The sequence below is a fragment of the Pelodiscus sinensis genome, chromosome 1, assembly GCF_052426305.1.
Source record: "Pelodiscus sinensis isolate ZL-2025 chromosome 1, ASM5242630v1, whole genome shotgun sequence".
In the NCBI taxonomy this organism is placed as follows: Eukaryota; Metazoa; Chordata; order Testudines; family Trionychidae; genus Pelodiscus; species Pelodiscus sinensis.
Window position 1 is genome coordinate 188,390,295 of NC_143052.1, and position 18,918 is coordinate 188,409,212.

General features: G+C 41.8%; 1 protein-coding gene across 1 annotated transcript in view; it reads left to right on the forward strand.

The window, feature by feature from the left end:
* Positions 1 to 18,918, forward strand: part of IFNGR2 (interferon gamma receptor 2) — a 34,174-nt gene that overhangs the window by 7,855 nt on the left and 7,401 nt on the right. The window contains exons 2-6 of the mRNA XM_075911074.2: positions 3,733 to 3,859; positions 5,231 to 5,406; positions 11,355 to 11,506; positions 13,090 to 13,249; positions 14,711 to 14,868. Coding sequence (XP_075767189.2) covers positions 3,733 to 3,859; positions 5,231 to 5,406; positions 11,355 to 11,506; positions 13,090 to 13,249; positions 14,711 to 14,868 — 773 coding nt within the window. The remainder of the gene's footprint in view (positions 1 to 3,732; positions 3,860 to 5,230; positions 5,407 to 11,354; positions 11,507 to 13,089; positions 13,250 to 14,710; positions 14,869 to 18,918) is intronic.

Consider the following 18,918-nt stretch of genomic DNA (forward strand, 5'->3'; position numbering starts at 1 on the left):
AAACCATCCCCTCATCCAGGTCATTAATAAAGATGTTGAACAAAACTGGTCCAAGAACCGATCCTTGGGGCACTCTGCTAGAAACCGACCGCCAACCTGACATCAAGCCGTTAATCACTACCCGTTGGTCTCGACAGTCTAGCCTGCTTTCTATCCATCTTACAGTCCATGTATCCAATCCATACTCCCTTAACTTGCTGGCAAGAATATTGTGGGAGACCGTATCGAAAGCTTTGCAAATGTCAAGGTATATCACATCCACTGAGTTTCCCATGTCCACAGAGCCAGTTACCTCATCATAGAAGCTAATCAGATTGGTCAGGCATGGCTTGCCCTTCGTAAATCCCTATTGACTATTCCTCATCACTTTCCCTTCCAAGTGCTTCAAAATGGATTCCTTGAGGATCCCCTCCATGATTTTTCCGGGGACTGAGGTAAGGCTGACTGGTTTGTAGTTCCCTGGATTGTTCTTCTTCCCTTCTTTAAAGATGGGCACAACATTTGCCTTTTTCCAGTCATCTGGAATCTCTCCCAATCTCCACAAGTTTTCAAAGATAATGGTCAAAGTCTCCGCAATAACATTTGCCAGCTCCCTCAGTATCCTTGGATGCATTAAATCTGGGCCCATGCATTTGTGTATGTCTAGCTTTTCTAAATGGTTCCTAACTTGTTCTTTCCCCACCAAGGACCGTCCACTTCCTTCCCATACTGTTGTCTAGTGCATTTGTTTGGGAGCTGACCTTGTCTGTGAAGACAGAGGCAAAGAAAGCATTAAGTACTTCAGCTTTTCCCACATCATCTGTCACTAGGTTACCTCCCTCATCCAGTAAGGGTCCCACACCCTCTCTGATCACCCTCTTATTGCTAACGTGCCTGTAGAAACCTTTCTTGTTATCCTTCACATCCCTTGCCAGCTGCAATTCCAATTGCGCTTTTGCCTTCCTGATAACTCTCCTGCATTCTTGAGCAATATATTTATACTCCTTCCTAGTCACCTGTCCAAGTTTCCACTTCGTGTAAGCTTCCTTTTTGTGGTTAAGCTCACCAAGGATGTCCCCGGTAAGCCAATCTGGTCACTTAACGTATTTGCTTTTCTTGCTGTGCATCGGGATGGTTTCTTCCTGTGCCTTTAATAAGGCTTCTTTAAAATACTGCCAGCTCTCCTGGATTCCTTTCCCCTTCATGTAAGCATCCCAGGGAATCCTGCCCATCAGTTCTCTGAGAGAGTCAAAGTCTGGTCTTCTGAAGTCCAGGGTGTGTATTTTGCTACTCTCCTTTCTTCCTTTGGTCAGGATCCTGAAATGTACCATCTCATGATCATTGCTTCCCAGGTTGTCACTCACCTCTACTTCCCTTACTAGCTCCTCCCTGTTTGTGAGCAGCAGGTCAAGCTGCCCATGGCCCCTGATCAGTTCCTTCAGTACTTGTACCAAGAAGTTAGCCCCAACGTTCTCCAAAAACTTCTTGGATTGTTTGTGTACTGCTGTATTGGTCTCCCAACAGATGTCAGGGTGATTAAAGTCGCCTATGAGAACCAGGGCCTGCAACCTGGAAGCTTCTCTCAGTTGTCCAAAGAAAGCTTCGTCTATCTCATCCACCCGATCCAGCGATCTGTAGCAGACACCAACCACAACATCCCCCCTGTTGCTTCCAGCTCTAAATTTAATCCATGGACTCTCATCAGTCTTTTCTCCCTCTAAGTATTGGAGCTCCAAACAATCATACTGCTCTCTTACATACAGTGCAACTCCTCCTCCTGTTCTCATAGACCTGTGTGCCTGTTCCTCACAAACTTGTCCCCTTCCACTCTGTGTAGTCCTGTCTTGTCTCCATCCCTTAATCTCTTTGTTTGAGCTGTTCCTCACCTGCCTTCTTGCCTAGCCAGTCTCAGTGGCCCCTTAGCTCCCAGTAGTTGCAATTTATTTTCTTCCCCCCCTGTACTCCAGGCTCCTGTACTAGTCTGTCCCTTCCCCTCTGTCTGTCCCTCCCTCACCAGACTCCTTGTTCCGATATCCTCCCTCCCCTGCCCCAGTGTGGCAGTAATCCCCTGTACCTTGATCCGACACCTTCTTCTTCTGTGTTACCTAGGCACCAACAGGAGGGTCATTAAGAGTACAGTCCTTCTGCCCTCAGTTTTGGTGCTTGGCCCCACCATAGTAGCTATGGAATGCAGCATGCTCAGTGTGGGCAGTAGATAGTTTAGCTCCAGAATTCTAATAAGTCCTCTGCTGAGCATATGATTCAGAGTAATTTAGCTGAATTTGGACATTTTTTCATGGGAATAGCCAAAGGCCATCCCCTATCAAATTTCAAGCCCCTGCTCCAAAGCATGGAGGTACAGTTTGGACCTCCTGGTCCAGCACCCTTGGGACCTGACAAGTCCCAAGCCAGGAAATTTTCTGAACCAAGACCCCCTCTGCCCAGGCACAGGCTCTGCTCCCAACTCCCCAGCGTTCCACATGCCTCAAATCTCCTCCCTCAAGCACATCCTGGCCATACTCCTTCCCTTCCCTCCTTGTGTTTGAATTCCGCACATCAACTGTTTGCAGTGCTCCAGAAACTTTGGCAGGGTGAGGAAAGAGTTGCTTAGTGCAGCGCTGCCAGCTTGCAGGAGAAGGGGAGCAGTGAGAGGAGCTTGGTGCTAGTTTTTCCCAGGGAATGCTCCAGCCCTAGAGCATCCAGAGGGTTGCCGAGGATACTGAACCAGAGGTGTTGCCAAACGAGGGAGTTCCGGATTACAGAGGTTCAACCTGTACTAGAACTTCACAGTGAAATGGCTTCATGAATTTTTTTAACATGGGAAAAACAACATGTTTTCCTAATCTTGATGGCTGATCCATTTTGCCTGAAGGTTTCAAAAAAATTTAGCTTGAGCCAGACACCCAGGCTAGGTCTACACTGGTGGGTTCTTGCGCAAGAATGGCAATTCTTCCACAGAGCATCCACATTGCCTGCCCACTCTTGCGCAAGAAGTTTTACAGTAAAGTGTGGTAGTAAAGTGAAGCTTTTGGGCTTCTTGCGCAAAAGCTACACTCTTTTCTAACAGGTGTAAGCCCTCTTGCGCAAGGGCTCTTGTGCAAGAGGGCGGTGTGTACTCGCGGCAGGGGTTTCTTATGCAAGAAAGCCCTATGGCTAAAATGGCCATCAGAGCTTTCTTGCGCAAGAGAGCATTCACACTGCCATGGAGGTTCTTGCGCAAAAGCACATGGCAGTGTGGACGTGTTCTTGTGCAAGAGTTCTTGCTCAAGAACCTGACAGTGTAGACATAGTCCCAGTGTGGAAAATGTCAGCCCAACTGATTAAGTTTGGCAAAGTTATAAACAAGTGATTCAGGGTTCTGTAACTGGAAGTGCTGGGTAACCTGTATATCAGAGTGGTTCTGTCAGTTTAATCTACAATAAAAATGAACTGATTTGATTTTTTTTCCTATTGTTTCTTCTCCCAAAACCTTTCTTTACGATATTGAATTTACCTGTGAACTACAGCTTGTGCCTAGTATTAGGCAATAGTACAGAAAACAATAATACGTAATAGAGAGGGAAGGGCATTGGTACATTATACACTTGGAAATGGGGATGGGGAGGTCTCTTGTTCTGCAGTAGGTGGGAGAGACAAGGTTATGGCAAAGCTATAAAAATACATGGCCGTGAATTTTGGAGACAAGGAAAATTACTGTGTGGTGAAAAATTGTATTTACTGTTTTGATACTCTCTCTCTCTCTCTCTCTCGTAGAATATCTGCTCCAGTTACCAGCACCACAGAATGTGACAATTTACTCATATAATTATCAGAATTTATTGAGATGGGCTCCTGTTAAAGTCAACAGTGGCTCAGTGTTATATACAGTCCAGTATACTACGTAAGTAATAGTTACAATATACAAATGCCTGGTCCGGCAGGCAGGTACCCTGGTGTTTCTGTGGCAGGCCTGACCCTTGCACTGTGCCGGGGCAGGTTCAGCCTCAAAGCTGAGTCTGTCTCCAAGGAGAGGACTGTAGGGTGATCTGTCACCTCTGTGCAACCAGTGATCTGTGCTCCCCACTGCCATCCTGGAGCCTTCGCCTTTGTTTTGTGTAAATAAAATACACAGTGTTTTTCAGAATTTGTTCATGGGATTTGTAATTTTTTGATGCAGAATTTCATTAGGAGTAATAGTGAAAGGTACTCAGGCTCTGAGCTTACAGTCTGTCCCCTGCCTATCTCATGACATTTTTAGTTGGCTACATTTTGAAAACTTTCAGATATTTCAAGAGAAGGTGTTGCAAGGTTGTAGAATAAAACTGCTTGAAAGTTGTACTTTGATATAAAATTTTGATTCTTTAGAAATGGGCTAGGTGTAAAGCAGGGGTCTCCAACCTTTTTAAGCATGAGATCACTTTTTGAATTTAAGTGCAACCCAAGATCTACCTCATATATAAATACCCTTGCCCCACTACCTTCCTACCCCTTCTCCAAGGCCCCGCCCCTGCTCACTCCAGCCTCCTTCTCTTGCCCATCCTCACTCACTTCCGTCAGGCTGGGGCAGAGGGTTGGGGCACAGGCTCTGGTCTTGGATTTAGGGATTTAGAGTGTGAGAGGGGCTCTGAGCTGCTCTAGGGGCAGGCAGTTGGATGTAGGAGGGGGTTCTAAGTGCAGGCTCTGGCAGGATGTTTGGATGCAGGGGTGCTCAGAGCTAGGATAAGGGCTTGGGGTACATGAGGGGGCTCATGACTCGGGTAGGAGTTTGGGATGTGGGCTCCATCTGGGCACTGCTGGTGGCTCCTGGGTGGTGGTGGTGCAGTGGGGCTAAGGCAGGCTCACCCGTGCCCTGGCCCTGAACCACTCCCAAAAACAGCCATCAAACACCATCCCTGGTCCTGTTGTGCCTCCTCTCTGCTCTGTAGAGAAAGGATACAGAATGGGAGAGGGGGCACCCTGACATCAGCACCCCTCTTTTCCCTCCCCTGCCCTGCACAGAAAGCAGGAGACTCCCAGGGGGAGGGGCAGGAGATGCACAGCAGTGGGGGTAAGGGGCAGCTGAAGTGTAGGCACTTGATAGCCTCTTAGCCAAAGCAGTCAGGATCACTTGTCAGAGGCTCCAAGATCTACCAGTAGATCCCCATCTACTGGTTGGTGACCACTGGTGTAAAGAATTATATTTTGGGGAGAGTTTGCTATCAGCTGTCAGTTGTGCTAGCTGTGAGGTGAGGTGATTCTGTTGACCTTTTTTCCTATTCATTTTGTATTGCAGAAAGGCCTGTGAGGACTGGGAAGAAATTAACTGCACAAACATTACAAAGACTGAATGCAATTTCACACATCCATTTATCAAAAGCTATTGGACAATTACTTTACGTGTTAGAGCTGAGTTAGGACAAGTGAAATCTGACTGGGTGGAAACAAATGACTTTGTAGCAAATCAAGACAGTAAGTCTTTTATGATCTCAGCCTCTCACCCTTAAAGAAAATTTCATGTAATTGTTATTATATGGTCTTGGTTTTCATCACTTTGTATTATATATGAGAGAAGTCAAAAGACACATGATGGGACTTGCTATGTTAGGAATTAAGGCTGTTAAAATGTGGTTAATTGATTAGTCGATGGAATTTCCATTGACTGGTCGACTAGTTGATAGGCACTTCCTCATTTCTTCTTTGAAATGTACAAGAACCCCTATTGGGGCTCTTGTACATTTCAAAGAAGGAATGTTGAATGAACTCTGTATTCAGCCTGGGGCCAGCAGGAAGTCCCGCTGATTCCGGGCTGCACACAGGTGCTTTCTTTGAAATGCACAAGAGTCCTCAGCAGGGACTCTTGTACATTTCAAAGCCATGGAGCCTGGGATCAGAGGGGGACTTCCCAGTTGATCCAGGGTTCCCTGCGCCATTTCTCTTGGGTGATGCCATCTGGTCCAGTGACTTTTTACTGTTAAGTTTATCAGTTTGTTCCAAAAACTCCTCTCATGACCCTCAACCTGGGACAATTCCTCAGATTTGTCACCTAAAAAGAATGGCTCAGGTTTGGGAATTTCCCCAATATCCTCAGCCGTGAAGACTGAAGCAAAGAATTAATTTAGCTGCTCTGCAATGACTATCCTCTTTGAGCGCTCCTTTAGCATCTCGATTGTCCAAGGCCCCGCTGGTTGTTTAGCCGGCTTCCTGCTTATGATGTACTTACCGACATTTTGCTATTGCTTTTTGAGTTTTTGGCTAGCTGTTCTTTAAACTCCCTTCTGGCTTTTCTTATTATATTTTTACACTTAACTTGACAAAGTTTATACTCCTTTCTATTTTCCTCACTAGGATTTGACTTCCTCTTTTTAAAAGATGTATTTTTATCTGTCACTGCTTCTTTTACTTGGTTGTTAAGCCATGGCGGCACTTTTTTGGTTCTCTTACCGTGTTTTTTAAGTTGGGGTATACATTTAAGTTGGGCCTCTATTATGGTGTCTTTGAAAAGTTTCCATGCAACTTGCAGAAATCTTACTTTTGTCACTGTACCTTTTAATTTCTGTTTAACTATCTTCCTCATTTTTCTGTAGTTCCCCTTTCTGAAATGAAATACCACAGTGTTGAGCTGCTGAAGTGTTTTTTCCCACCATAATGATGTTAAATTTTATTGCATTATGGTCACTATTTTCAAGCTGTCCAGTTACATTTACCTCTTGGACCAGATCCTATGCTTCACTTAGGACTAAATCAAGAATAGCTCTCCCCTTGTGGGTTCCAGAACCAGCTGCTCCAAGAAGCAGTCATTTAAGGTATCAAGAAATTTTATCTCTGTATCCTGTTCTGAGGTGGTGTACTCAGTCAGTATGGGGATAGTTGAAATCCCACACTATTATCATGTTTTTTATTTTGATAGCCTCTCTAATCTCCCTTAGCATTTCATAGTCACTATCATTGTCCTGATCAGGTGGTCAATAATATATCCCTTATCCCCTTGTATTATGATAGGATAATATATTCTTATCATTGGAGCATGGAATTACTATCCATAGGGATTCTATGGAACATTTTGGCTCATTTAAGATTTGTACTTAATTTGATTCTACATTTTTTGTTCATGTATAGTGCCATTACCACACCAGCACGACCTGTTCTGTCCTCCTGATAGTTTTTGTACCCTGGTATGACTGCGTCCCATTAATTGTCCTCACTCCACCAAGTTTCTGTGATGCCTATTATATCAATATCCTTCTTTTAAAATGAAGCACTCTAGTTCACCCATCTTATTATTTAGACTTCTAGTGTTTATGTATAAGCACTTCAATGATTTGTCACTATTTATCTGCCATTTCCTGATGTTAGACTCTTCGATTGTGTCTCCTCATCTAACCCATACTTCCATCCTCTCCTCCCGACTAGAACAATTATTCAATTAACAATTACGTTATACCCTAGTTCTAGAGTATAAAGATGTCAGGGATACACAGGGAGCACTAATACAGGATACTTTTGTTTATCCAAAACCCTATGATCTGAACTTCCAAGGTGTCTAAATCCCTTCCTTCTCCCCGCCCCGCCTGATCCCCTCTCTGTTCTGAAATTTGATTTGTCCTTTTTATGTGTTCACTTTTTTTGATTGTATCCCTTTGGTATATCTGGTTATGCCAGTTTTCTTCCACATATTGATCTGAGGAAGTGGGTCTGGCCCACAAAAGCTCATCACCTAATAAACCATCTTGTTAGTCTTTAAAGTGCTACATAGTCCTGTTTTTTGTTTTCTCCCAGCATGAGAGACGTGACCTCTGCAGCCTGTATTGCATGCTGGAGGACAAGGATGAGTTCAGATAATAGAGCAGAGATCTCTGGCCAGGGCTGTGAGGATGAGCTCATTATTGCTGAATGGCTTCTGGGGCAGTGCAGGGACTCCTCTACAGTTCTACTGTCATGGCCCTGCTCGCTCACTCCCATGATAGCAGGGCTGCAGAGAGATCCGTGCACTGCCACAGAGCCAGTCTCTGTGGGAGGGAGAAGCAGTCCTATCAGGGCAGAGTAGAGACATACAGCCAGGACTGTGAGGAGGAGGAGGAGGATGAGCTCCTGGTCATGAGGGGTGAGAGGAGGGTCACCCTGCTGTTGAATGGCCCCTACCCTTTCAGTTATCCACATTTAAGGTTATACAAATAAAATTAGTGTCCCCTGTGGTATGCAGATAACAGGGAGTGCACCATAATGATAACATCAGGATGGATTTAATATTACCATTTAGAAGTATCTGCCAGTTCCCTTGTTATGGCTGGTTTCTGGACTAGGAGAGTTTGTGGTGGACTTGCTTTGTTTAGAAATTCAGTCTGAAATCATATTTAGAGGAGAAGTGATTCATTCTTTCCCCCGTTTCCCAATCTGGGAATGGAGTCTCTGGGAAGGGGGTTAGCTCAAAGAGAGCACAAAGCAAAGTAGAAGCTCAGTGGGAGCAGGGCAGGGGAAAGGCTGATTCCACACCTACCCCTGTCCTCCATGTGTCCTTAAAAGCCAGCAGCTTTCTCTTCTGCCAACTTATGTAACCAGTCCTAAAATCAGTTCCTGTCAACTCAGATGTTAACCTTCTGGCTTGTCCGCCTTTTTCCACACGCCTTCAAATGAGCCCTGCGATCACTCTCCTCCCCTTTACTCCCCCTCCCCTGCATGTTTCACACCCTCAGTGAAAGGAAAGTGGCGAGGAAAGGAAGGTGCAGCAGGGAGTGTTACCTGCCCAGGGACACTTCCAAACCAACTGCTCAGAAGAGACAACACATGAAAGGAGAGACTGGAGTTGCAGCTGTAAGAAGGCTTGATGAACTAAAAAAGTTCATAATCCAAAGTATTAACTAGAGAGCCAACTTTCTCCAAAATAATTGTGAGCAGAGCAGAAGCATTTCAATAAACCTAAGGCTACGTCTACACTGCAGACTTTCTTGCGCAAGAAGTATTTTGCGCAAGAGTTCTTGCACAAAAGGTCTTGTGCAAGAGCACGTCCACACTGCCATGTGCTTTTGCACAAGAGCATCCATGGCAATGTGGATGCTCTCTTGCGCAATAAAGCTCTGATGGCCATTTTAGCCATAGGGGATTCTTGTGCAAGAAGCCCCTGTTGCCCGTCCACACTTCTTGCGCAAGAGGGCTTATTCCTCGTGGGGAGAGGAATAGCTCTTGCGCAAGAAGCCCTCTGTTCCAACACTTTACTGTAAATTTACTTGAGCAAGAACGCACGTGCAGTGTAGATGCACCACAAGTTTTTGCGCAAGAACATCCATTCTTGTGCAAAAAGCCTGCAGTGTAGATGTAACCTAAGAGTTCAGAGCAACTCACCTTTTTTCTTCATGCCATGCAGTAACAATAATTAGGGATAAACTAATTGCTTGATTGTCTTGTATCTGAACTGGAAGGTACATTTTAGCACAGGGATGGCGGCAATTATGGCCTGCAGGCTGGATCTGTCAGGGGGAAGTGGCTATGTGCACTGCAGGGAAGTGCTCCCTGCATACACCAACCCATCTTTCTCTTGGCTGGGAATCATGGCCAGCAGGAGCTGTGTGGAGGGAAGTGCCTGCAGAGAAAGCTTCCCTGCAGTGCTCAGAGCCATATGAAGACATCTGTGCTCCCCCTCTCCCTCCAGGAGCTGCACCAAGTAGGCATCCCAGTCCTCTCCTTCCCTCCTACCTAGACCCCACAACACAAGCCCATTCCTGCACCCTACCTCCCGCCCAGACCCCACACCCTCACCCCCAGCCTGCTCTTGTACCTACCTCCTACCCAGGCCCCAGAGCTCTTCTACCCTCAGAATGTTTCCCGGCAGCCCCTTCCCGTACACTGAACACCTCATTATTTTGCCTCACCCCAGAGCTCTGGGGAGCCCCACAAAATCTCAGGCCCCCAGAAGAATTAATCCAGTCCTGGCGGTAAGCCCTGAGCCTCAGCACCTTCCTTCCTCCACCCCCACCCATCTCTACCCCCATGAGGCTAGAGCTTGAGGGGAGTGAGGTGTCTCAGGTTGGGGGCCACATCTGTGGGGGGGGGCTTCTCTCCTCACTTGGGGGTCAGGCCAGTGAGGAATTTTTTGGTGGTTGTTTTTTGTTTCTCACTTGTGTGTGACCTCTGACTGATTATTCTGTGGGTCAGTGGCCTTCGACCCCAAAAGAGTTTCCTCACCTCCTGTTTTAGCAATTCCCTTCCAAACTTAGGTGACCAACCAAATGTTCAATGGTAAAATTAAAATATAACATACAAACATATCCATTTCTTTTCATCGTTTTTAGGCCCAAGCTACACGGGGTTTGCTCCCATCCCAGCCATTGGAGATAAGCCATTGATGTAGCTGGGGCAGTGCAAACTCCTAAGGTAGACAGGTATAGCTGCTATGTGCACTGATTAGACCTAATCTGGCTTAAAATAAAGGTAACTTGCTGTAGAGCAAATACCAGTTTTGCCCTGTACTGGGATGGGTACTAATGTAGTCACACCTGTGACTAGAACCAGTACAAATCCCTAACTGTGGACAAGGCCTGGGTTCTCCTTCTATCCTGTTGCACGCATCTCACCTCTCCTCTTTGCTGCATCTCGTCTTCTCGTCTTCTTCCTCCAGAATCTTTTTGCTTTCTTTTTCTCAACAACTGCAGCATATAACAGTAGTGCCATTTTGAAATACAGGAGCATTTCACAGATGCAGCTGGCTATAACATCTTTGTCAGTTTCCTTTTGTGACCTTCTCCAGGTGTAGGTTGACTATGGGCATGAGACACGCTATTCTGAAGTTGATTGCCTGGTCATGGGGTGTGAGAGAGACTACTAATCAGAAATAATAGTAATAATAATAGGTAAAACATACATACCGTGTATTTATCTGTAGTTGTCAGTGCTTTGCAAATGATAGTAAATGTCACTGGGGATAAAAGTGAGGAATAGAGTGAAATGATTTTTCCCAAAATTACGCAATGAGTAAGTAGCATAACTAGTAACAGAACCCACATCTTCTGATTCTAAGTCCAATGTCCTATCTGTTGGCACAGACTAAGCTTATTTTGCTGGAAGCCCAGAATGCATCTTGCATTTTGAAAGAAAAATTTAAATCAGATTAATAGCAACAAGGCCATGTAAAAGTCAGTGTGAACTGCAGATAGATCCTGCTACAGTTTGATCATTTTTCAAGGTAAATTAGACAGGAAATGATTCTTCATATCATTTAAATGCACATAAAAAGCTAAATTAAAACAAATGTTTAGTGTCATGTAGCTATTTGAAATAATTAAGGAGTAAATGTATTTGAATGCCCTATATTTCCTCCAGCTAACAAGATGTCAGTAGTTTCATATTATGTATCAGATTTTAACTAGCAGGAAACATGCTCATTTTTAAAAATTCCAAATGTTCATCTATTTTTTATTTATTTTCAGCTATTATAGGACCTCCTGTTATAGAAAATGTGACTTCAACATCTGATTCACTTTTACTTAGTTTCTTGCCCCTTTTCAAAGAAGATGGTTTCCAAGAAGATAATTTGTGGTATAATGTGTTCTACTGGGAGAAATCAACAAATAAACTAAAGGTAAGAATTCTTATTTCTCTACTTTCTTTGGCAAAATGGTAGAAATCAATGGAGGACACAGTTGTAGTAATCATCTTTTTTCCATCAGAACTGAAGGGAAGTGAATTTAATCGGGGCTCAAATGCATTATGTATTGCTAAATGACTGGATGTGAAGTTTTCCAACATCCTTAAGTGACTTAGGAGTCTGATTTTCAAGGTGTTTGGGAGCCCAAGTCGCTTTTGCAAATGGGACTCCCTAGGTACTTTTGAACATTGTACTTAGGATCTCTAAGATTTTTCTCTTTATTAGGCCTTGTTTGCTCTGGGAACTTCCACCACTTGTGTCCAGTTACTACTGGAGTAGCTGTGCTGGTTCAAATAAAAGCCCTAATGTAGACAGGTGCAAAGCTGCTACAAGACCTCATTTGTACAGTATCAAGAAAGGTGAACTGTGTCCATTCAGATCATGGCCTGTTGAGGTTTTGCAAACACATTGTGTACACCACCAAATCCCTAGCATAGTCAAACTTTATCTGAGCCCCCAGTAGCTATAAGCAAGGAAAATCCCCAGTTTAGACACGGTGGCTTTGAGATGAATAGACTACCCTAAATGAGGAGTGTTTTGCTGTAAAGACAGAGACCCGCCAAATTTTTTCCCTTTTTATTAAATTATTTGCTTCTGGCTTTCAAACAACTTAACCCTTTTGATTTCAATTAAGTTTAGCTGCACTTTTTAAAAAGGCTGTGTCAAGATTAAATCATCTCCCTCCTTTAAATCAGAAACATCAAAATTTTCTGATTTACTTGTAACATCTTCCTCCTCCTCCAACTGGCAGACAGATGAGTCAGAACTCAGACTCTTGAATCCTAGCTGTCAGTGTTATTAGAAGACCTGTTCTGAACTGAGTTACCTACCACTGGGGGGGGGGGAGGCAAACTGCTAGCTGTGTTAAGATTGTGGACATAAAAATGCATTTAGCATTGCCCTACAATTCTCCCTGCCAGCTCCATTCTTGTGAGTGAGCAAAGAGGGAAACTGGTGAAAGTCAGGATCTTCATTGGCTAGAACTTTATCTAATTCAGTTCTTGCTATCTTGTGCCAGTGGCACTGGTGTCAAGAGTGGAAGGTTTATGCAGAACATGCAACCAAATTTTGCATTTGTCTGTAATCCCTAGATTAATGGTTTTAGGAATCCCATCTTAGATGATGGTATTTTAAAACAACAGACTTGTTTTTGAGGATATTTTTGGTTTTTGGTTTTTACAATTCCAACTCCCTCTGCCAAGCTACATGCCTTCACAAAATAATCATGTCTGTGATAGATAGGGAGTGTAACTAGCCAGATTTGGTTTTTTTGAGGAGGAGTGCCTCTATTTCATAAAATGTGCATTTAAAATGCACTACAATAAGAAGTTCATACTGTTACACTGCTACTCCTCTTGCAGGTTATATACATTAATAGTTATAAAACAGAATATTGTGAAGCTTTTAAATGGAAACTTGTGATTTCAAGTTAATCTATATTGAAAATAATTCTTAATAGAAATGTTTTATAATAATATTACTTTGCTCTAACATAGAACTTTTTTTTTTTTAAACAGAAATCTATACAGACCAGGAATACACAAATTAAACTTCAGAATTTAAAACAAATGACAGAGTATTGTTTTCAAATACAAGCAGAACTCTTGGGAGACCTTGTACTTAAGAGCAACATTGGACTGTTAAGCGACATCATTTGTAACAAAACTACAGTTGATGGTATAAATCTTACTTCATGAACAACTCTTTTATCTCCATTGTGATGAACCTGTTATAAAATCTAAGCCATATATGGCTGCCTGCCTTGATTTACTGTATCAGTACCTGTCTTCAGTTCTAAAAGGGGAATTTTTGAGTAGCTCAAGAGCATATTCTCATTCATTTTCACATGAGTTTTCAGCAGCTTAATTAAAAAAAGAGAAAGTAAAGCAGAGTGTCTGCCTCCTTTTCCCCACCCTAGATAAATCTCCCTCCCCCCCCCCCCCCTTTTTGGGCTGACTGGGCTATTTTGGATATTTCTCATTAAAGAATGTACAAATACAAATATATTTTGGTCTTTTAAGGGAAATTATTAACTGGTAGGTCCTCTTCTTACCTTGAATCCAGTTTCTTTAAAGAGAAAATAATGATACTCGCCACATCTCTGTCTGCCCTATGCCATTCACCAGATAGCCAACTTTGCCATTTGTGTAGCTGGAGAGAGAGAATTCAGAGACAAGGTTGGGGAGGGCAAGCACAATTCAGAAGTCAGTCAAGTTTTGCCCCCTCTGCACTGTTGGCCACAGCATTAAAATCTTGTTTGTCTATATCTGAGCTTACATGCGGTTTTAAACTTTGTTGTAAGGCCAGTGTAGATTTAAGCTCTCATGCTACATCTCATATGCTAACCCAGAAGAATCATCTCTAGGCATATAGGCTTCATGCTTACATACTTTTTCTTTTCCCTTCCTATGCAAATGTATCAAAGAAGGTGCCACTGTAGGGTGGTAAGACACTGAACACTTTGGCTCTAACCTAGCAAAGCTCTTAAAATATGTTCTTACCTTTAAGTACATACACTGCTGAAACTACTCACATGCTAAATTTACGCTATGTTTCAGTGCGAGACTGCCTTAGCAGGGCAGGGTGGATGAATCTGAGAGCGAAGTCTCTGGGTCTGCCATTCTGGTATCTCGTACTGAAACATTGCTTAATAGAACAATTATACAGGGCTAATACATCAATATTTATAATTTTTTGTTTAAGGGGATTTGGGTTGCAGCCTGTGAATTTCAACTCGGTATGTCACCAGTTACCCAGTGCTTTATCAGTTAACCTTCACAGTTACATACAGGCCCCTGGCATATACGAGGAGCAGGCTTAAAAGCTGGTACTCTGTGCGCACTAATCGCCCCATGTGTAACTGTTTAATCGGTGAAATTCTCAGCAATTCCATGGTTACTTAATTAAGCACATTTGAACATGCCTAGTACACAATAAAGAATGCTTCAGTATCATATTAAAGAAGAGAAGTCTGTCCCCAACTTATTATAATGATGTAATTTAAATTGTTGTTCGACACAACTGATAACTTTTTAATGTGAAAATTAAATCAGAACTTGCTGATAAACTTGACACAAATGGAGTAAAAAGAATATGTATGTTACATAGTGATACAACCTTTTTTTTTTCTCTTTTCAGATGTGACCAAAACTGTAATCGTTGTAATAGTATTTGTTGGAACTATAGTTACTGTGGTGATTTTAGCAATTACCTGCTATCTTTTAATTAAGAAATTTCAGAAAATCATTAAATATTGGTTTCAACCTCCTTTTAAAATTCCACCACACATTGAAGAGGTATGTGCTTTTTGTCTTTCTGTTAAACAAAATAAAGTGGTGTGCCTGGAATAAACTGGTTGGGTTAGTTCAGGTCACATAGAATCCACAAAATATGAAATTCACCTTTCTGAGTTCACATCTTAAATGCATAAATACATAAATGCAGAGTATGTATTTTTCATATTTTTCAGTGCAGCTCTGTTTGTTGTAGTGTGGCTATAATGTTACTTCAGTTTATATCATTTTACTTAGCTGGAATCCTTAAGTACAGCTATTGGGGTTTTCCTTTATGTGAAACTATCATAATATTAAAAAATGAGGCTCCATTTTTTGTTTTCTTGGGGCACTTTCTTGTTATATATAACCAGAAGATTTCCCTGGTGTTGCTTGGGTCTTTAACTCAATTAATTTTTGTTTTTTGAAAAATAAAATGAAAATGTATATGCTTAATTTGAATCGTTGCTCTGGGGTGTGGCTGGGGAAGACGGGTTAAGTATGCAGGCTGTCCTGGGAAGAGAGCATCTCTGAAGGCTGGAGAGAGGAGAAGTGTCTCTTATTTGGCTGGCTTCCTGCAATTCACAAATTAATGACAAAGATGCATGTGATTCTTTTTCTGGCAGCTTATGCATATCAATAGTGAAGAACATTTCAGTCCTTTTCATCTTCCTCTTTTTAATTCTTAAACAGGAAGTGTTTTTCCACTGATCATTAATTTAAGTTTCAGAGAGATAGCCAAGTTTGTCTATAACAGGAAAAACATAAAAAACAACAGATGGTCTGGTAGCACTTTAAAAACTAACAAAACATGTAGATGGTATCATGAGCTTTTGTGGGCACAGCCCACTTCTTCAGATGACCGGAGTGTTGGATGGTTTGAGACATCCACATCACAGTTGAGTGTTGCTTACAGTTGGTCTAGTAAAGTACTTTTTCTTTTTTTTGTTCATGTGTTAAACAAACAGTCCTTTGAGTTAGGCTGGTTTTGTGTGGATTAGGACTTTAGGATCTGGATTCAGTTTCCAAGTCTGCTATCGACTTCCTGCATGACTTTTGGCAGGTCACTTAATCTGTCTCTGCCATAGTTCCTATCTGTAAAATGAAGATGATGATTTCTTACCTCAAAAGGGTTTTGCGAGGATAAATTTAATAATTTTATACATTTGGGTACTAGGATGATAGGGGGCAGGCAGGTAAGTACCTAAATATGTCCACTTTTAAAAAATTCACAGTATATTATGGAGCGGACTGTAGGAGTTCATCTGTTTTCTAATGCTTACTCTCCACCAGAGTTTATAACCCTGAATTGGTGTTGAGGTCATTAGGATTTCAAATGTATAGTACCCACAGCAGAAATCAGGTGAATACTTCAGCAACCGTGAAACTGTTTTCAGGCAAATAACACGAATAATGAATTATACATAAGCAGAATTGTTTCTAAATGCAGAAGCTTTCCAAGAGAGGTTAACTGACCTAGTGCTTTTCTTCCTCCTCTTACATCTGTAAATATGTGAAAAAAATTATCATTAGAACTAAGGGTGTTAAAACATTTAATAAGGTAACTGTGTAACTGCTAAAAACCTTAGGGTACGTCAACACTGCATCCCTAGATCGGACTAGGGATGCAAATGGAGGAGACTGAAGTAGTTAATGAAGCGGGGATTTTAAATATCCCGCGCTTCATTAACATGATCTCGCCGGCACACTAGTTCGAATCACAGGTGATTTGAACCAGGAAGTGCGCACCGGGACACGTTAGTTCAGATTAAAGTCCTTAGTCCAAACTAACGTTACTCCTCATAAATTATTCCTCAACCATAAAACATTTAGGGAGGGATAAGGGATCTTTCGGAAAAGGCTTTATTTTCCAAAAGATCCGGGTCTAGACTGGCACTTTTTTCCGGCAAAGCTCCGAGCCGGAAAAAAGTGGCAGCCATTTTTATGCTAATGAAGCGGGGGAGATTTAAATCCCCGCTTCATTTGCAATTGTGATATGTCTAATTTGCATCCCTTTTACGGAAAAGGGATACAATCTAGACACAGCCTATAAGTTGATGTTTGCATGTTTAAGGAAAAAAATGTTGATGAAGACTATCATTGTATACTTTGACAAATTCAGAAACTAAAAATTTCCAACTCAAAGCTGTAGCAATTAAATTTTGTTACGTTCAGATGGGTGAGTGGTGTCAGAGCTGTACATGGTTAATTTGTGGTATATTTTGCTTTTAAAAGATAGTTTGAGTAGGTCATGTTTGAAAGTTAAGTGTTTCATGACAAGTAATCTCTACAATGGGAAATGAAACAAGCTTTCAAAGTATTAAAGCTAATTAGAACACTTGTTTTGCTGAAAATGATTTAAGTGTGAACTAAGGAAGTTGGGGGGCGGGGGAGAAGTTAGTTTGCTATGCTGCTGCTTTAAATGCCCATTTGACCCTTGATTTTTTTTTTTTTAGTTTTTAGGAGATTTAAAAAAGCTCTTTGAATTTATTCTAACATTGCACTGATCTTGGTTTTTAAAAAATTAATCCCAGGTATATGTTAGGGTTGTAAGAGACTGGTTGACTATCCGATAAGCAGAAGCTGGCCCTGCGCTCCTTGTGGTGCCTCAGCCTTTGAAATGTGCAAGAGCCTATTGGGGCTCTTGAACATTTCAAAAGGAAGCCCCCGTGCTCCCTGAGGTAGGGCTCTTGCTACAGTTCAAAGGCAGAGGCACCCTTATAGACTAATCAAATAGTCAGTGGCAATCCTATCAACTATTTGATTAGTTAATTAATCTAAATTTAACAGCCTTAGTATGTGTCCGTGATCATAACTACAGAGTTTGACTGCTTTGTACATGTGAGTCTTATGTTTCCTAACAGCTGCCTCAAATTCTGCGATGGACACATTTTTGAAAACACTGTTGATAGCTTTGGTTCTTGTAATGTGACTTTTAAATAGAGCCAGCTTTTAAGATCACCCTCTCCAAATTATAACACACAAATTGCTTCATATGTACTGTAAACGCCTTACGTCTGTGAAATAAATGCTAACTACCTATGTAGATTAGATGTAAATTGGGATGCATCTATGTTAAAGTGATGTTTTAGCATGGAGAAATTCCTACTCTGTGTCGATAAAGTGGTAAGAAACTACAGAATGCTCCTGATGGGTATGTGACTACATTTATAAAGTAGTTAGAGACTGGAAAATTCCTATAGAATTTACTTGCGTTTTGCCTTGCCAGGTTTTCTCAGCATCAACACATGATATGAAATAGAATGGAAATTCCCTAGTTCAGTATGAAATGAAAGATGCTGCAGGTTTTTTCTACTGTCTTCCATTAAGCAACAGAATCCCAATACATTTAACAGAAAAGTAAATTGGGACATTTTGTGCTCCGTTTAAAAATAATCATATATCAGATTAACTTCTCAGAGTTACTCCAGTCACCAAAAGTAGGAGTGATTCTAATATGAAAATACTTTAAGTCCAATTCCCGCAGTCCTAATTCTTGCAAAACTCTTAGTGACTGGAAAGTCAGAGAGTGGGGGCTGCAGGATTTACTGTTTAGTTTGTGGGGACTAGTTTGCATACAAAACCCTAAATTACAAAACTTTTATTAATGTTGCAATGTTAAGCACTCAGAATTTGGGAACAGACAGAAATAGGGTTGCCTGCAAAAATAATTCATCCCCCATGTACATGTGCATTCTGATAAGTCTTTAATTGCATGATCAAATATTACTTTTTCCAGAGAATCTCATTCAGTAGGTGGGTTATTCAGTATTTCTTATTATCCTTTTCATTGTTTGTGTGCCCCCATGGTTCATTTACTGCACACCCTTCAAATCCTGCTTTCCTCATAGCATCTTTAGTACTTCTCAAACTTTACTGAAATACTTTTCATAACACTCCTGAGATGAGGGTAATGTCCCCATTTTACAATTGGAGTGCATAGACACAGAGAGAGTAAGGCCAAAATTATCAAGTGTCCACGAGAGATATTCACGTATAGACGTTTAAATGATCAACCAATTTATTTTGTAAAGTATAACTGATTTACTGGGTTTTTTTCCCCTCCATTTCTAG